This window comes from Talaromyces atroroseus (genome assembly GCF_001907595.1).
Source record: "Talaromyces atroroseus strain IBT 11181 chromosome Unknown scaffold_10, whole genome shotgun sequence".
Classification (NCBI taxonomy): domain Eukaryota; kingdom Fungi; phylum Ascomycota; class Eurotiomycetes; order Eurotiales; family Trichocomaceae; genus Talaromyces; species Talaromyces atroroseus.
In genome coordinates, this window is record NW_017971442.1 from 651358 (window position 1) to 666696 (window position 15339).

Here is a 15339-nt window from a genome sequence, read left to right on the forward strand (position 1 = left end):
CAACAACAACAACAACAACAACAACAACAACAACAACAACAACAACAACAACAACAACAACAACAACAACAACAACAACAACAACAACAACAAAATTCGCCGCCTCCCCCCCGCTCCAACGAAGAACTCAACATCTCCGTGCTGCGCCGACACAACCCCGCAATAACCTCCATATTATCACTGGCGCCGTACGTGGTTGTCTACACATTCAGCCCGGTCACGCAGCAATGGGAGAAGAACGGGATCGAAGGGACCATGTTCATTTGCCAGTTGGCGCAGGGGTCCTACGGCGAAGAGCGATACAGCGTCTTTGTGCTCAATCGACGCGGGCTGAACAACTTTGACATTCTGTTGACGGACGGCGAGAACGTGGAGATTACGGATGAATTCGTCATTCTGAAAGCGGATCAGGGCAGCGAAGTAAGTGGAATCAGTACTACCAACAATAACAACGGCCCGTCGTCGTCGCATATCATCGGTCTGTGGATATTTTCGGAGCCGCCGCCCAATTCTACAGCGGAGACGCGCAAGATCAATGCCGAGGTGATCAAGGAGTGTGCAACGCACGCGGGGAGAAGTATGGAATTGGCCAGGGAAAGTATGGCAGCTATACAGCAACAACAGCAACAGGCGTATTCAAGTGTACCTATGGGCCGCCAAATTTCCTTGAAAGAACTCTTCGGTCAACAACGTGCTCAAGACGACGGGTTTTCTCACAATCTGGCAGGGGGTGGTAGCGGCACAGAAATGTTGCCGAACGGAGAAGTAGGAGGAGGCATGGCTTGGGGACATGCGGCACCACCAGCAGACCAATTACCAACATCAACAGCTCAGGTCATGCATCAGCCGGCCGGCAATGTTCTTACAGATCTTTTTCTGAGGGCTGGCTTGGTAAATCAAAGCTGATTTGTTATATTACAGTAGAAGGCGAACCAAGGATTTTGTAATCCTGATGGTACCATTCTTTTTTTCCCCTTCGAGGGTTACTATGGAAAGGGAGGAAAAAACATCTCCATTCCAGAATAGTTATACTATTCTATCAGGCATACGCTTGAATGATACCTTCCAGACAGAAACACTCATGTATTCACATTGTGATTATGATAGAACATGATAATAATCATATACCCCCATTCTTTCTCCGCCTGAAAGATCCCTTTGGGGCAATGCCTCCCATTTATTAATGTAAAGGCTTCCTGTCAAGATATTAAAAAAATAGAAGACATGAGAGAAGCGTAAAAAGAAGTCAAGACCACCATTTGACAAGTAAAAAACAAAAGGTCGAATATGATGTTCATCACAACCCCGACGCCGTAAATGCTGCCTCGTCGTTAGCGCAAAGCGAAACGAACCAAATTTGTACCACAATGAAAAAAGGTATAATGAAATCCCTTCAAGGCCCATCTGCAAAGGAAGAGAAAGGGCTGCAGATGTATCAAAACATATAAAAAGACAAACACGAGTCATTCTCATGGCTCATGTACATGGTAAGAAAAACACACAATATAATGCATACATTTCCATAGATCAATGGTATCTCCATCGACGAGCCCCCGTTCAATGCAAAAGGAAAAAAAGAATCATGACCCAACTCCAATGATTTCTATTGCGTAACACAAATCCGATAGAGAGTTGGATTAGTCGGTCAGGAGCTCTGTGTAGTATTCTCATTGGCATTCGTATCCTTCGCTGGCTCATGTTCATCACCATTGACATCTCGCTTGAAATCGCTGAGTTGAATCGCTTCAGCCTCAACGGTGACATGTGTTTTCAAGGCTGGACTAAGATTGATTGCGATTTTCTTGGGGGCTGCGTTTGCGCTAGGCACTTCGCCGCCCACAGAGTTTTTCGTTTTACGCTCAATGGAGTTCTGTCGACGACGTAGGTACATTGAAGCGGTAGAGCTTGCGCTCGAACTTCGACGCTTGGGTCCGTTCTGTACAAGTCGCACCAACTCATCTTCGTCATCTTCGTCATCGCGACGACGCTTCTCCGAGAGCCTTTCTGGCGGGCTCTGGCGAGCTGAAGTCGTCGTCGAAGACACGTCTGTATCTATAAGATTGCGTTCGGGTAACTCGATTTCTTGTTTGTCCGTCGTTACTATTTCAGATTTCGCATCCATTACTTCGTCATCGTCATCAGGGTAGTCCACTAGTCTAACATGCGAGGTTGTTTGATTGGCAATAGCCGATCCTTCCTGACGTGCTTCAGGTGGCCACTGTGCAGAATTACATTTATCAACAAAATGATTTTCCTGATCCTTATAAGGAAAATTGTTACGCACCTCTTCCTCGTCATCTGACGTGTTGAAATACTCCTCTTCAGCAGCATCCATTTCGCGAACTCCTTGCCAGCGCTGACCATTAAGAGCGCCACGCTGAGCCGGTGTGATTTCATCCTGGCTGAAAAGCGTAGTGTCTGCTTCAATCCCATCTCCTTGCAATTCGTCGTAACGCGCTATCAACTTTTCGAATGTATCGACAAACGTGATCGCTTTCAGCTTGTCGCGGTATTTCTCAACCACGTGGGTGATGATGGGCTTGACATTTTCGCGCTTGATGTATTCGAACATTTCTAAGCAAGCCGAATTCAGAAGATTATCACGCGGCATGGTCTCGTAAACGATGTCAATGATAAGCCCAAATGTATTATTGTGTGTCAACTGAGCGAGATAAAAAGTATCTTGAAGGCTGACGAGAGTGCGGAAAAATTTCAAAGCAGCTGAAAATGCCCCCATTAGCATACGGTCCACTAATCGTCATGCGAAATAGGCACACTCACTGAGCTTCAAGTGCTTTTGCGGCACAGTCAAGAGCTGTGCCACACGAGGAGCCAGAGATTCTCCATGGATAAAAGTGCGGCTCCTGTATAAATGCTGCCGAACGAAAAAAGTCAATATGTCTACTAAGTGAGCATGGAGTGATACATCCTGGAAGCTCAAGTCGGTAACTAGGCGAAAAGTTAGTATATTATGCCGAGGCGTGGATATGAGAGTAAATGGCCAAAGCACGTACGAGAAGGACGTCCTTCTAGCTGTTTTAGAGGAGCGAAAAGTCGTTTTGCGGATTCGTCGAAATGGACTTGCATAAAAGCATCAGGAATCTGATTCGCAGGGCGAGCCTTGGCCGGGAACTCCGTCCCAAGCCTGCCCATAGGATCTTGTATATGCACTTGTTGTGGATCAAGTAGAACTTTGATGGCGTCGGCCAGCTGATTCTTGACGCCCAGATCATCTTCAGTGTGCAGCAAATCAATCAGTGTATCCGTGAGCGGTGTTTTCTTTTCGTTGACAGCCTTCAGCATATACCCGCGCATCATGATCGGGTCATGATCCAGTAGCGCAACGAGAATGTCGATGCCAGTAGTGCGCATTGCCGGATTAGGATGTTTAACGGCAAAGGCTATGACTGGAAAGAGACCGTGGCCAATGAACTGTGAGAAAAGCTGAGCGCGTGCAGGAGCTTGTAGGTTTTTCGCGATCGAAGCGCACTGGTGGATGAAGCAGACCGCATCGTCCTTTCGCCGCTGATCTGTACTACGGGGATCAAAAATCGCAAAGAGTTCCTTCAAAAAAGTGGCATTTGTCTGAATGTGGTTGATTATATCAACTTGATTGAAGAATATGAGCGAGTTCAAAACCGAAAAGGTCGGGTCGTCGAGAATGCGCGCTAGGACAACGTCTTTTAAATATTGCAGCCGCCATGTTTGTCTGATTTTCTTCTGAATCATTGGATCTTTCATGGGAACGACCTCTTTGTATCGTGACTGGTCTTGGAGGTATTGCCGATGGTTAGCTTTATGGGTAGGAAAGTCGGGGTCATCTGCGACAGTTAGTAAAGTGCCTTGCGTGGGATAGCGATGCGCGTAGTTACATTCAAGTGCGCCAACGACGCCAATGATGATCGAGTCCGTGACCACATGCTCTATGATAATGTTGTCGTTCAATAGAATCAAAGACTTCATGATATTGCATAAGCGGTGAAGGTCAGGTAGACTCTCGAGGTCCTCTGCCGTTTCGACCAGCGGTATCAATTTATCGATATAATTATCACTCAGAACAAATTTGCCCAAGGCATCGCGGCCGACTTGCGACAGGCTGGCGGATCGCACTGCTTGTTCAATCTCAGGAAGATTTCCGAGTTCTGGTGCTGGAAGCATTATAGTTTGATGGTATGCCTCGATGGCTTCGTCGGAGAGGGCGTCATCTGGAAGCGCTTGTCAATACGTACAAATGAATCATTGCGGTTAGCTCGTGCACGCACCTCCAGCCAAAGCGAGCAGGTGATGTTGAACGCTATTGACATAGTCCCTAAAGCAAACTCGCGTGTCAGAGTACACTATAAGACACCATTTCTCCTCTAGGGTACGGACCATATTGCTGCACATCCGTCCGCCTCCTGGAAACTAAGCGCCATATCGGTTCCATTGGCCTCGGTCCAGACGATGAGTGTTTCTATGAGAAGAAAAGATCGAATCAGAATCAGAGCCGTTTGCCCAGTTGCCCAAGAGACCGCACCTTGCTGCTTTTGATATCCGTCATCTTTTCCAATGCTCGTATTCAGCAGACAACGACCTTTCTCATCTTCCGACTCGACGAATATTTTCGGGATGTCCTAAATTACGCCGTGACACATGCAATCAGCGGGGGGGGATCGCGACCAGCGGAAACAGAGCGACGGGACGCGAAAGTAGATAAAGAGAGGTCGAAATAATAAAGAAAAGAACAAAAGACAAAATAAACTCTGGCGGCAGTCCCGTGAATCATCACCAAAGCATATGTATGGATGGATGGATGGATGATAGATACTGCGATCCTGGCGATTTGTTGCCAGTCGCGCATCACCGGGGCTGGTGAACGACGGTGTCGGAAGAAGACCTTACCTCGACGATCGCACCCGTACAAAAGCCCGTTCCGCGGTCAAACCAGTCATTATCTCGTAATTCGTAGACCTTTACACGTTTTCGGTCCTGGGGTGGCTTTATCGCCAGGGCCATGTCGACCGCGAGTGACAGGTGGCGTCCTGTCACTCCGACACGGCTCTCGCTCTCCGTCCGCGCGAGATAGCTGTTCGGAGAGCGGACAAATCACGAAAAGGGGCGCGGGAGGCGAGCGGAGAGGGCGAAAGCGAGCGAGCAAAAGCGCAGGCGCGATGTGTATAGTCGCACGGTATGGGGAGATGGGCGATGGGCGGGCGCAGTCGGGAGGAATTCGAGATGGAAGAGTCGAGACGAGATTTTGCGTTGCCGGGAAATCTCGTGGCGGCTGCTAACTTTAGTATGGGGGAAAGAGCGCGGCGAGGGGATCAGGGCAGGAAGGACCGGCCAGCTGACGGGTACGTCGGTCGGGAAGGCGCTAGCCAACGAACGTTAAAAGGCGCTAAGTTAGTTACGGCGTGTCTACCCACAGCCTTGGAATGTGCCAGACCTGCTGGAGAATATAGAAAACGAAAAAGAAAGGAAAAACGCTCTTCACAGAATGCGGAGTTCTCCGTCTAACGATGAAGAAATAGTGAGGTTCTCCCTCTTAGCGTCGCCTTGGGCTGGCCTCTCTGGCGTCTGCTACTGGCCGAGGCGTGGCTTGACGCGGGGGAACAGCAAAGCATAGCGACCCGACGACAATCTACGTTCTTCTCATTGACGTGGAAGCAAGACTGTGGGGAAGCAACCAGAGTGCTGTGGAGTGACTGTTTCCCAGCATTCCTGAGTGGAAGGAAGCTTTCATCGCTACGCTGCCCGATGAAACAGGCCCTCGGGTTAGGATTAGAGTTACAGTAGGTGCTGCTATCCCATGCGCAGGGATGGTAGGGGAGATGCATCCTTGGTTGAAACTAAAACTCAAGCTCCAGACTACAAGCCTCACGATCTTCGCTCTTACGTGTGAGAAGCTGGCTATAACAAACGCCAGTATACATCCTCCGCAGTTCGTGCTTTATACGAAAGAGCTCGGCCTGAGGCACCCGCTGTCCATGCGCTGCGGCTTTCCCGCCGGATTGCCGCTGCTGATTGGCAGATCGGCCCCGCAGGCTCCAATTCTATTATTCCAATGTCCTGCGCGTTTATGGAACCTCACGCCTTATTTCATTGAACTAGACTAAACTGCCACTGACCACTGACCGCTGACCTCTAATCACCGAACATGAATGATGCCTGATGGCTACATCCAGCGCCCTTCAGAACCCTCGACCTACAAGCCAGTGTGCCATGTCATTCCCAATCGTTGGAAGAAGGGGAACAATGAGTTCAATGGCACATACCCGCGGTATGTCGATTGCCACCACGTAGCGAAAGTACCTACAGCAAGATTAGTAAACAAGCCTTGTTCGTAGCGTAGCACGCAGAGAGCGAGAGGAAGAGCGCCTACCTTCGATGGGACCAAGCTTGCCAAACCCCAGTGCCTCGATCACCCAAGGTGTAATCAAAACGAGAATTCCCAGTGCAACCAGTGTGCAAAAAATGGTTGCAGCCACAGGGTGATCCAGTGCCAACTGGAAAATATCCAGTACAATTTTCCTTGCTGTATTGATGGCTTCACGCATCACGGGACCCCAATCCTCCTTCCCCTGTTCGACTACTTGCTGTAACTTGGCTAAAATAGTCTTTGCGATCCCCTCAGTCCATCCTTCTGCTTGTACAGTGCCTTTTATTTGAGCTCGTAGAGAAGGGCCATTTTTCTCGGCATTCGATATGATCTGAACGACTTGCTCAGCAACGTTCTCAACGTGATCAGCCTCAGCCCCCTCCAAAGGCCCACCACAGAGGCGTCCGATGATGCTGTGAAGGAGATCCATTTCTGTTGGCTGACGGGTTTGTAATGATAAAGAGTATGGCAGGATAGTGCAAAGATTGGGATGGGAAATGTGAGTGTGGTTGAGGACGGAAACCGACAGCCTTGTGGGAGGGGTAGATGTCTGTCGTTTGTGTAACAAGCATGTGCCAAGCATATTTCGGCGGTGAGTTCGTAATAACATTACTTTTTGTTTTCTATATATAGTCAGCCAGCAAAGTCCAACCCATAGCCATCGGCTTCGAATTTGCCTTTTGGAGTCTCGTAATTAAAGTAACTAAATAAATGACAGTCGTAGTTCTATACGTATACAAGCCTGAGGCACACCGACCTGCGGGTCCTACCCGATCGCCGCTTATGATTGGTGATTGGCAGATGCGGCCCCGCCAAGTTTATCTTGAGTATCAATTGGGGCGTTCCTCTCTTTTCCCGAATTATGATCATCATCACATAACATCCTTCCGAGAGGACGACTTCAGGAGCTTTGCGTCCATTGTTTCTTAGAAGCCCCGCTTATAGTATATAAAAAGGATGCGCGCAGTCGCTATATTTCTCGACTTGCTTCACACTCTGTGAAGTTCCGCATAAACAACACGGAATCGGAAACTTTACAATGGCCGAGGCCGAGCCATTGATCATCGCTAGAACAGACTTGCCAGAAAGTCAATACGATTCTCTACTCGGTCAAGGCCACAGCGAACACAATGACGAAGGACCGGCCGACGCGATCAAACACAAAAGGAAGACTCTCTTTGCATACTTGCGTACCAAGGAGTTCTGGACTATTTTGCTGCTTGGGTGAGAGAATGACTGCAGCGCTGCCAGCGTGATTTATACCTGCACCGCTAACGATAAAGCATTCAGACAGGTCCTAGCCATCCTCAACACATCCAGCAGTACCTTCACCTCGCTGCTCGAAAAACAGGGCACTTCCATACCGGCCTTTCAGACATTCTTTAATTATGTCCTTTTGAACGTCATCTTCACCTCGTTTACAGTATACAAATACGGATTCAGGGACTGGGTGCGAGTTACATGGACTGACGGATGGAAATGTACTGTTTTAGACTTTTATATCCCCTCAAAGCAATATGAACTGATTATACTTGCAGACCTTTTGTTCGCCTTTTGCGACGTCGAGGGAAACTTCTTCGTCGTCTTGGCGTACCGCTACACGACTATTCTCAGTGCACAACTGATCAATTTCTGGGCCATCATTGTCGTTGTTGCACTATCCTACCTCGCCCTGCACGTGCGCTATCACTACATGCAAATAATAGGAATCCTGATCTGCATTGGAGGTATGGGAATATTGTTAGCATCAGATCGCATTGAGGACCGGGACAACAATGGACGTGCTGTAGATGCAGTAATGGGGGACCTCTTTGCTTTACTTGCAGCAACCTTCTACGGCTTCTCCAATGTCGTCGAAGAATACTTTGTGAGTAAGCGGCCCATGTACGAAGTCATTGGACAATTAGCGTTTTGGGCCTCGATTATCAACGGCATCCAAGCCGCGCTCTTTGATCGCTCGTCATTCGAGAAGGCCACATGGAATGCACAAGTAGCGAGCTACCTGGTCGGGTATACGCTGTGTCTGGCGGGATTCTACTCCACTGCGCCGCTGATCTACCGCCTAGCATCAGCAGCATTTATGAACCTGTCCATGTTGACGGGAAATTTTTGGGGGGTCATTATCGGCGTGTTTGTGCTGCAGCTGCGCGTCCACTGGATGTATCCGATTGCGTTTGTCCTAATTCTTCTCGGTCAGTTTGTGTATTATCTAGGTCGAAATATCCTTGGGGAAGCGCGAAAGCCCTGGCTAGGTCAGAACCAGGAACAGGGCGTGTCGGGCGTGTTCACCGCGAAGCGCACGATCGATGCAGATGCAAATACTGTCCTGCAGGATGATATCGATTCCATCTACGAAACAGAATGGTAGTATTATACCCCGCCTCCATGTACTTAATATTAAATATGAGGTTGACAAATATCCCAACCTAAGCCTAAGCATATGAATATGATGATGTGGCTTGCGAGCCTAGGTAGTGTAGATTTACGGAGTACGTTTAGGAATACTACGGTTGCTCGCGATTCATATCAGATCACCTTCGTTTCACGCTCTATACTAGCCCCCTTCGCAAGAATACTAAATTGTATTATCATTGCGCTAGGTTAATCAAAACATTATTATATTTTGTAATAATATATTTGGCATCTCTCCCTATAAAATAAGATCGTCTTCTGGGAATTCTAGACTAAAGATACGGCCAGTCTGGGTGCATATGACAATAGTAGCTCCCACAACCCTTGAAAACTCGGAAGCCCTCAGTGGTCGAAATCCTTGCGGAAGCATTATCAAAGGCTCTCCATTGTACGTCACCCACGTCTTATTGAAGTCTAATCCATAGCCCACTGGCACCAAGTCAGGCGGTCTAGATCCATGATCGGGATCTGGAGTGGTGACAGACCGTGGTACGTCGAACGCACCAATAAATATCGGTATGCAAAGAGTCCCGGCGCGAGCTATCGAAGTATTGAAGACTGTAGGCCGGATTTGAAAACCTCGAAAGAACCCTAGCCGTGATGATATTCTAGATTTCGACTACTCTCTCCCTGCCTGATGAAGAAAGCACTTGAGTCCCATCGCGAGACCAGATGAGTGATGATACCATCAATCCAGCAACATGGTTGTTGAATATCCACTGCTTGGTTTCCATCGCCCAGACCCTGATTCTGCCGCCTGTAGCTATGGCAAGTTGAGTTCCATCCGGAGCCCAAGCTAAGTGAATCTTATCATACCCACTATCTGTGTTGATTGTCGACGTACGTTGACCAGTAACTATGTCCCATATACTGACAGAATTCGCTGATACTGATGCAAGCCGCCTTTGGGACTCATCTAGTGGCCAGGCCAGTTTTTCTACGTGTCCGCCGGACTGAAGATAAAGTACACAATCGGCCGTTGCTGTATCCCAGATCTTGACTGTGCCGTCATCGAAGTACGATGCAAGCCAAGTTCCAGCTGACGACCAGGCGAAGCCACGAATACCCGATGATTGATGGGCCGCCAGTTCCCGTTGACATTGACCACTGGCTGTATCCAGGATCCTAATTACACTCCTGTACTCACGGTCGGTGAAGGCAAGCCGGGTCCCATCGGGAGAGATGGTTGGAAACAGTGGAAATTGTGGCTGCGAAGTATAAGACGCATCGCTATTGCGGTGGGTCGATGCGGGTCGCCAAACCTTAACTGTGCCGTAGGACGATCCCGAGGCGAGAGCCGACTCCCATCATGTGACCAGGCCAGTGAAGTAATAGCATCGTCGTGTGTCACTCCTGCCACATCCCAAATGTGGACAACCCTGCCGCATGCCATCGCAAGCTGGATAGCCCTAGGTGACCAGGATGGTATGCTCCTACTACCAGCATTTTGCAATGTCGACAGGCACCGGCCTGTTGCCACGTCCCAAATTTTGAGAATGCGGGTACTCGATACGGTCGCAAATTGGGTAGAACCGAGTGACAAGCACACTGTTCTAATATGACCATCACTAGGCTGCCATTTCCAACGATGACAGGCACTGGCCTGTTATCGGGGACCAGATTTTTGCTGTATGATCTTTCGATGCTGAGACGATTCCGTTTCCATCCGGCGACCAGCCTATTGACGAGATGCCGCTAGAATGGCCCCTGAGTGTCAGTATGCATTGGCCTGTCTCTGCATCCCAGATCCTTGCAGTTTTATCCTCATATGAGGACGAATCAGTTTTTTACCGGTTGGCGACCAGGAAACCGATGATGTAAAGTTTCCGAGAGTTAATATGCATCGGGCTTTTGCCAGATCCCAGATCTCGATGTGTCGACGAATGGTCTGGGCTAAGTAAGTCGCATCGCAAGACCAACTTAATGGTAGGTTCCGTCTCTCAGGAAAGGGAAGCGTTGATAACCTTTCGCTTGTCATTGAGTTCCACATTATAACAGTGTCGCTGTTCAAATCTGACACAACTCGATTTCCATCTGGCGACCAGGCTATTGAGTTAGTTTGCCGAGCATCCTTTGCGAGCGTGAGTATGTTTTGACCAGTTGCAGAGTCCCAGATCTCAATTTCTTTCACTGATGCTGAGGCAATACACGCCCCATTGGGCGACCACACGGTCGACAAGACCATATCAGTATGCCCATGCAGGACATGCAGGACATGCAGGACTTGAAGACAGGCACCCCAGTCTTCTTCCATTGCAGGTTGCCGCACAATCAATCCGGCCGTCTCTCTTTCGAATTCCTTTCTTGTGATGCTGCCGGTTGGGTTAAATAATAGTGCTGAATCGTATACCTGTAGAGGAAACCTTTCTAGTACAAACTTATTGTGCAGCATGAATCGACATGCGTCCTCGACTCGGTCTCCAAGCGCTGAAGGTCCTAGTAGATTCTAGACACAGGTGAGAAACTTCTTCCAAGATCACCCATGCATGGGAAAAAAGAAAAGTACCTGGAGCAAACCCTCGAGCCTCAGCAATGAAGATATACCCCCAGAAATACTTTTCAAAAGACAGAGCCTCAAGCCAGTGTAGGAAGTCACGGCGGAAGAAACTTTCAACTAGGCCATCTTCCTGAAGATCCTAGAAATGCTTTTCTTTGCTTGGAGAGCAGTCTTGCAGGTGGTCCACCCAGAAGACACAAGAGTACTGGACTGTGGCCAGGGGATCTAGATTAGGTCGGATCATTTGTTCGATGAAAGTTCCCGGAGCCTTGAGTCCATATACGTCACGCCGTAGATTAGCTGCAATAGCCTTGAGGGATTTAGAGAATATAGTATGTTGTATAGCCTCCATTCCATCAGGAAGTATCTCACTTGATACATTTTCATCAAGCAAATAGTCCTTGGCAGACTGATGTATAAAGTTTACTGTGCGTTCTCTCAGCGTAAGAAAAGAGCCACAGAGCTTAATGATCTCTACCCGAGCGTTGTCGCTATGCACAGCTCCTGCTGGGAAATCGACCGGCGATGTTAGTTCATCTAAAGTTACAGGTCTATAGACAAGTGATACCACAGCTAGTATGTCTTTGCAAATTTTAGCGTGCCTTGAGTTGCGAATCTGGTTTAGCATCTGGCTGTAGAAGGGATCCAGACCTCGTGGGTACCTTCTGAGGGTATCTTCAACCTCCCATCTCGAGATATGGGCAAGTTCTGCGTAGACCAATGCTACCCAGAGGAAAGTGCCGTCTGCATTGGATGAGAGATAGCCCTGGACTGTTGCTCGTGTTGCGTTATCGTATTCATTCTTAGTTGCCAACAGATTAACCTTGAACTCGATGTACTTGCCAACCGCTGCCGTGACGGTTTCTGCGTTCAGCTCCAGGTTAAGTTGCATGTTCTCAATCATTTTGAGCTCTTTCTCAATACTCGGCCAGTTGCGGCTGGAGATAACCCATTTGACATGCGGGAGAGCAGATGCATGTTTGACAATGTAACCTAGAAGCAAGTCCAGCCGGTCCGTACACTCGTCCAGGGCATCAACAATCAGATATGTTTTTCGTAACTGTGGGTCTTGGATAATGTCAGTGAAAAGCTTAGACAGTGCCTCCCAGGCATTTATGCCTTGAAAGCGCGAATTTCCCCCATAATCGCAGCTGGAGCGCAGATGAGTGATGAGCGCAGGCTGCTCCTCTACAAGCATATAAATCAGTCCTCGCAATACCGCCGGAGCATTGTTGATACGTTTGTCAGTAGCTTGGCAGAGGAAAAAAGATATGTTTGGGGTGGCCTCGTCCTCCTGAGAGAGATGCTTGCTGGCCTGTAGCCCGATCAATTCATCTATGATACCACAAAGCAACATTGTCTTGCCTTTGCCAGGATCGCCTTTGACCCACAAAAGCGAGTTCTCGACCCTGTTCTGCCACTGCAGGAATTGTTTGTTTTCAAGGACCTAGCAGAATGAATCTCTGAGACGGTAGCCCTTCTCACGCATAATGCGTTCCTTGTCCAGGTCAGGGTGAGTCGTTACCTGTAAAGCTTCGAGGTATTGTTGCCGCTCTTCATTAGACAGGCGTTGTTCATCTCTTGCCTTCATGTCTCGCTGTAGGCCAATGAGTTTCTCGATTTTAGTGCCGATGTCCTAACTTCTGGCGTGAAATTTCGGCCTCTCATGAAACCTCTTTCAGCTGTAGCATGCTTGTGATTGCTACGTTCTTTTCGAGCCTTTCGCCAATCTTGGTTTCCTCGTCTTTTATGCATTGGAGCTTCTCGTCCCAGCCGTCGTAGTTGATAGTGCTTCTGAAATAGTTCTTGGTGCGGCTGCGATAGAATCTGATCACGCTCCACCTGGAATTGAATTATAAGATTGTATAGCTTCACAACACTTTCTGTTAGGGAGTCTTTTTGGTCTGGTGTCAAGTCCTCGGACAACACGAGAGATTCCATTTCGATGTAGTAGCGCATTTGGGACGTAACATAGGTGAAGCCCTCGCGGTTTGCATCCTCAACAGCAGCTGGACTCCTAAGGAGCGGAAGGACGAGCGAGATTCCAGTCATCACCGCGGGTGCGTACGGGACATTTTTGATGGCATCATTGACGTACGTCGAGACCCAATCGACAGCGCCGCCCACATTTGCCATGGTGTCCTGCACGTCAATTTTGTGCCCTAGTAGAGTCACAGTGACCTTTTTGTCTTCCATGTGCTTCAGACCAAGCCTTGCGATCTTCTCCAACATCTCGCGGCGTCGGACGGTGTCGTTCTGGGGGATTTGGTTCGCCTCCGCATCACTAGGGGTTGACGATATGCTACTGCATACAAGAACTCACGACAAAAGAATCTCGTATTCTGCAAATATCTCGGTCTTTTCTTCTTTTACAGAATCATATGCCCGGTCCCAGAGGGATACAGGTATGTTCTTCTTGCGCGCATTGTCGGCTTTCGCACCATCTATTTTCGTGCTTCCGCACGGACTCGATATTGAGAAGGTAGACGGTCTGGATTCGGTAGTGGGAATGATTCCTAGATATGGTTTAGAACATAGATCCTCTCTTGTTTTCGTCGCGAATCCCGTACACTCTTCATGCGTGGCGGTTTTCGAATTTCTGCCCAACCGCCAAGAAGCTTTGACGCGGCGGATTTTATCCATCACAATTGGTGAGGACAGTACAGAAACAAGCAGGACGGCGAAGAAGTGGCAAGACGGTTTTGCATTGGGCTTTCCCCTGGCCGTATGCTTGTCTGAAAGCAACGCCTCGTCAGCCTCGTTACAACAACACATCACATGAAAACTGGGCATCATCAAAAGGAACGCCTTCATGGCTCTAACGAGATAAGAATCGATATAGTCTCCTCTGACTAGTAGTCTAGTTGATGCGGAAGAATGGATCTTATTCGACCAATATCCTGACTGTATGCTGGACATACCTAGGTATCAAGTCTCCAGTCATTGTCTCTCGCCCCGATGAAGAAAACATGTATTAGCCAAAACTGAGTACGAAAACACAAGATCAAATACGAGGTCAACATATATAATATAAGTATATGCACGATGACGATGTGACAGGAGAATTATAATCTATGGAAAAGTACATTGAGGAGGCTTCGTATTGATTGCATTCTTATGACCGGATGGTTTTCTCCAAAGAGAAAGGCTTTCACAGCCAGCTTGATACCTAGCTAGTGGACATCCCTCAAGCATTTAGTCCTCTCTATAGCATCCCGTGATGGCATCGTGTTCCGCAGTAGTTTTCTTCTGCATGGCGACCACAGCGCGCATGATATCTTCCATAGCCGCTCTCAGTCTAATAACCTTGTGTCCCCCAATCTCGTCTTCTTCTGCTTGTTCCATCTCCTTGATCCCCTGCGCCAGTTCAGGATCCAAAACAAAAAGTACGGCAGGAGCCCTGAAGCTCTGCTCCTCGACTATGATGACTAGATTCTTGAAGCTCGGTAATAACGTGCACTCCCAATGATACTCCCTTTCTTTTCCGATGGAGTAGCTCTCCCCCTCCACAGCCCGTTCAATGGGGACTCTCATCTGTGTCTCGAGCTGCTGGCTCAACGTCCTATGACGCGCAATAATCTCTGCAACATTCAAGCCATCCGTCTGCATGAACCGAGCAAAAAAGCGCGTCTCATGCATCGAATCGCTCTCAACCAGCTTAAACCATTCGTCATAGAGCCGTCCACACAGACCAACCGACCTCGGTCTTAAGCGTGGCTTCTCTCTCAGGTCCGCAATCGCGTACATTCCGGAAGCCTTGCCGCAGAAGGAATGCAGCTCTTTCAACGAAAATGGCTGTTGTAGGGAGAGATCCTGGAGCTCAAAAGTTGGCTCTGAGAGGGAGATCATGAGATACAGGTAGTTACTGGTTTCACGATTATGACGGTGAACCATGGAGCGGCCGAAAGGCGTCTCCGGAGAGGGGTCGAAAGGTACGGGACAGGAGGGAACCCAAGGGTGAGGGCGGTTAAGGTCGAGAGGGTGGCGCCATTTAGCCCAGTCGTCTTCTGTGTCGTCCATTGTATGAGACTTTGACTTTGACTTTTTTAATATCGACCTTTTTCTGGTCATA

The 15339-nt window shown here is 48.5% G+C and overlaps 6 protein-coding genes across 6 annotated transcripts, besides 1 other annotated feature; 2 read left to right on the forward strand and 4 right to left on the reverse strand.

Annotated features, from left to right (window-relative positions):
- Positions 1-93: part of a repeat region (Identified by RepeatMasker using a combination of RepBase library and repeat library created with RepeatScout) that runs on past the window's edge.
- Positions 94-255: 162 nt separating this feature from the next.
- Positions 256-906, forward strand: UA08_07024 (hypothetical protein; the record flags this gene model as incomplete). Its single annotated transcript, XM_020261919.1, has 1 exon — positions 256-906. The coding sequence occupies one exon, from the start codon at positions 256-258 to the stop codon at positions 904-906; it is 651 nt and encodes a 216-aa protein (XP_020117910.1).
- A 739-nt stretch (positions 907-1645) lies between these two features.
- On the reverse strand, positions 1646-4995 carry UA08_07025 (hypothetical protein; the record flags this gene model as incomplete). Its single annotated transcript, XM_020261920.1, has 7 exons — positions 1646-2218; positions 2285-2721; positions 2782-2949; positions 3015-4205; positions 4263-4309; positions 4372-4613; positions 4882-4995. 7 exons carry the CDS (start codon positions 4993-4995, stop codon positions 1646-1648), a joined length of 2772 nt encoding a protein of 923 aa, XP_020117911.1.
- A 1128-nt stretch (positions 4996-6123) lies between these two features.
- UA08_07026 (hypothetical protein) lies at positions 6124-6788 on the reverse strand (the record flags this gene model as incomplete). The annotated part of the gene is made up of 3 exons (XM_020261921.1): positions 6124-6184; positions 6255-6291; positions 6362-6788. The coding sequence occupies 3 exons, from the start codon at positions 6786-6788 to the stop codon at positions 6124-6126; spliced, it is 525 nt and encodes a 174-aa protein (XP_020117912.1).
- A 609-nt stretch (positions 6789-7397) lies between these two features.
- UA08_07027 (hypothetical protein) lies at positions 7398-8726 on the forward strand (the record flags this gene model as incomplete). Its single annotated transcript, XM_020261922.1, has 2 exons — positions 7398-7582; positions 7649-8726. The coding sequence occupies 2 exons, from the start codon at positions 7398-7400 to the stop codon at positions 8724-8726; spliced, it is 1263 nt and encodes a 420-aa protein (XP_020117907.1).
- A 2680-nt stretch (positions 8727-11406) lies between these two features.
- On the reverse strand, positions 11407-14081 carry UA08_07028 (hypothetical protein; the record flags this gene model as incomplete). The annotated part of the gene is made up of 4 exons (XM_020261923.1): positions 11407-12687; positions 12793-12864; positions 12909-13551; positions 13591-14081. 4 exons carry the CDS (start codon positions 14079-14081, stop codon positions 11407-11409), a joined length of 2487 nt encoding a protein of 828 aa, XP_020117908.1.
- Positions 14082-14462: 381 nt separating this feature from the next.
- On the reverse strand, positions 14463-15287 carry UA08_07029 (hypothetical protein; the record flags this gene model as incomplete). Its single annotated transcript, XM_020261925.1, has 1 exon — positions 14463-15287. One exon carries the CDS (start codon positions 15285-15287, stop codon positions 14463-14465), a length of 825 nt encoding a protein of 274 aa, XP_020117666.1.
- Positions 15288-15339: the final 52 nt, after the last annotated feature.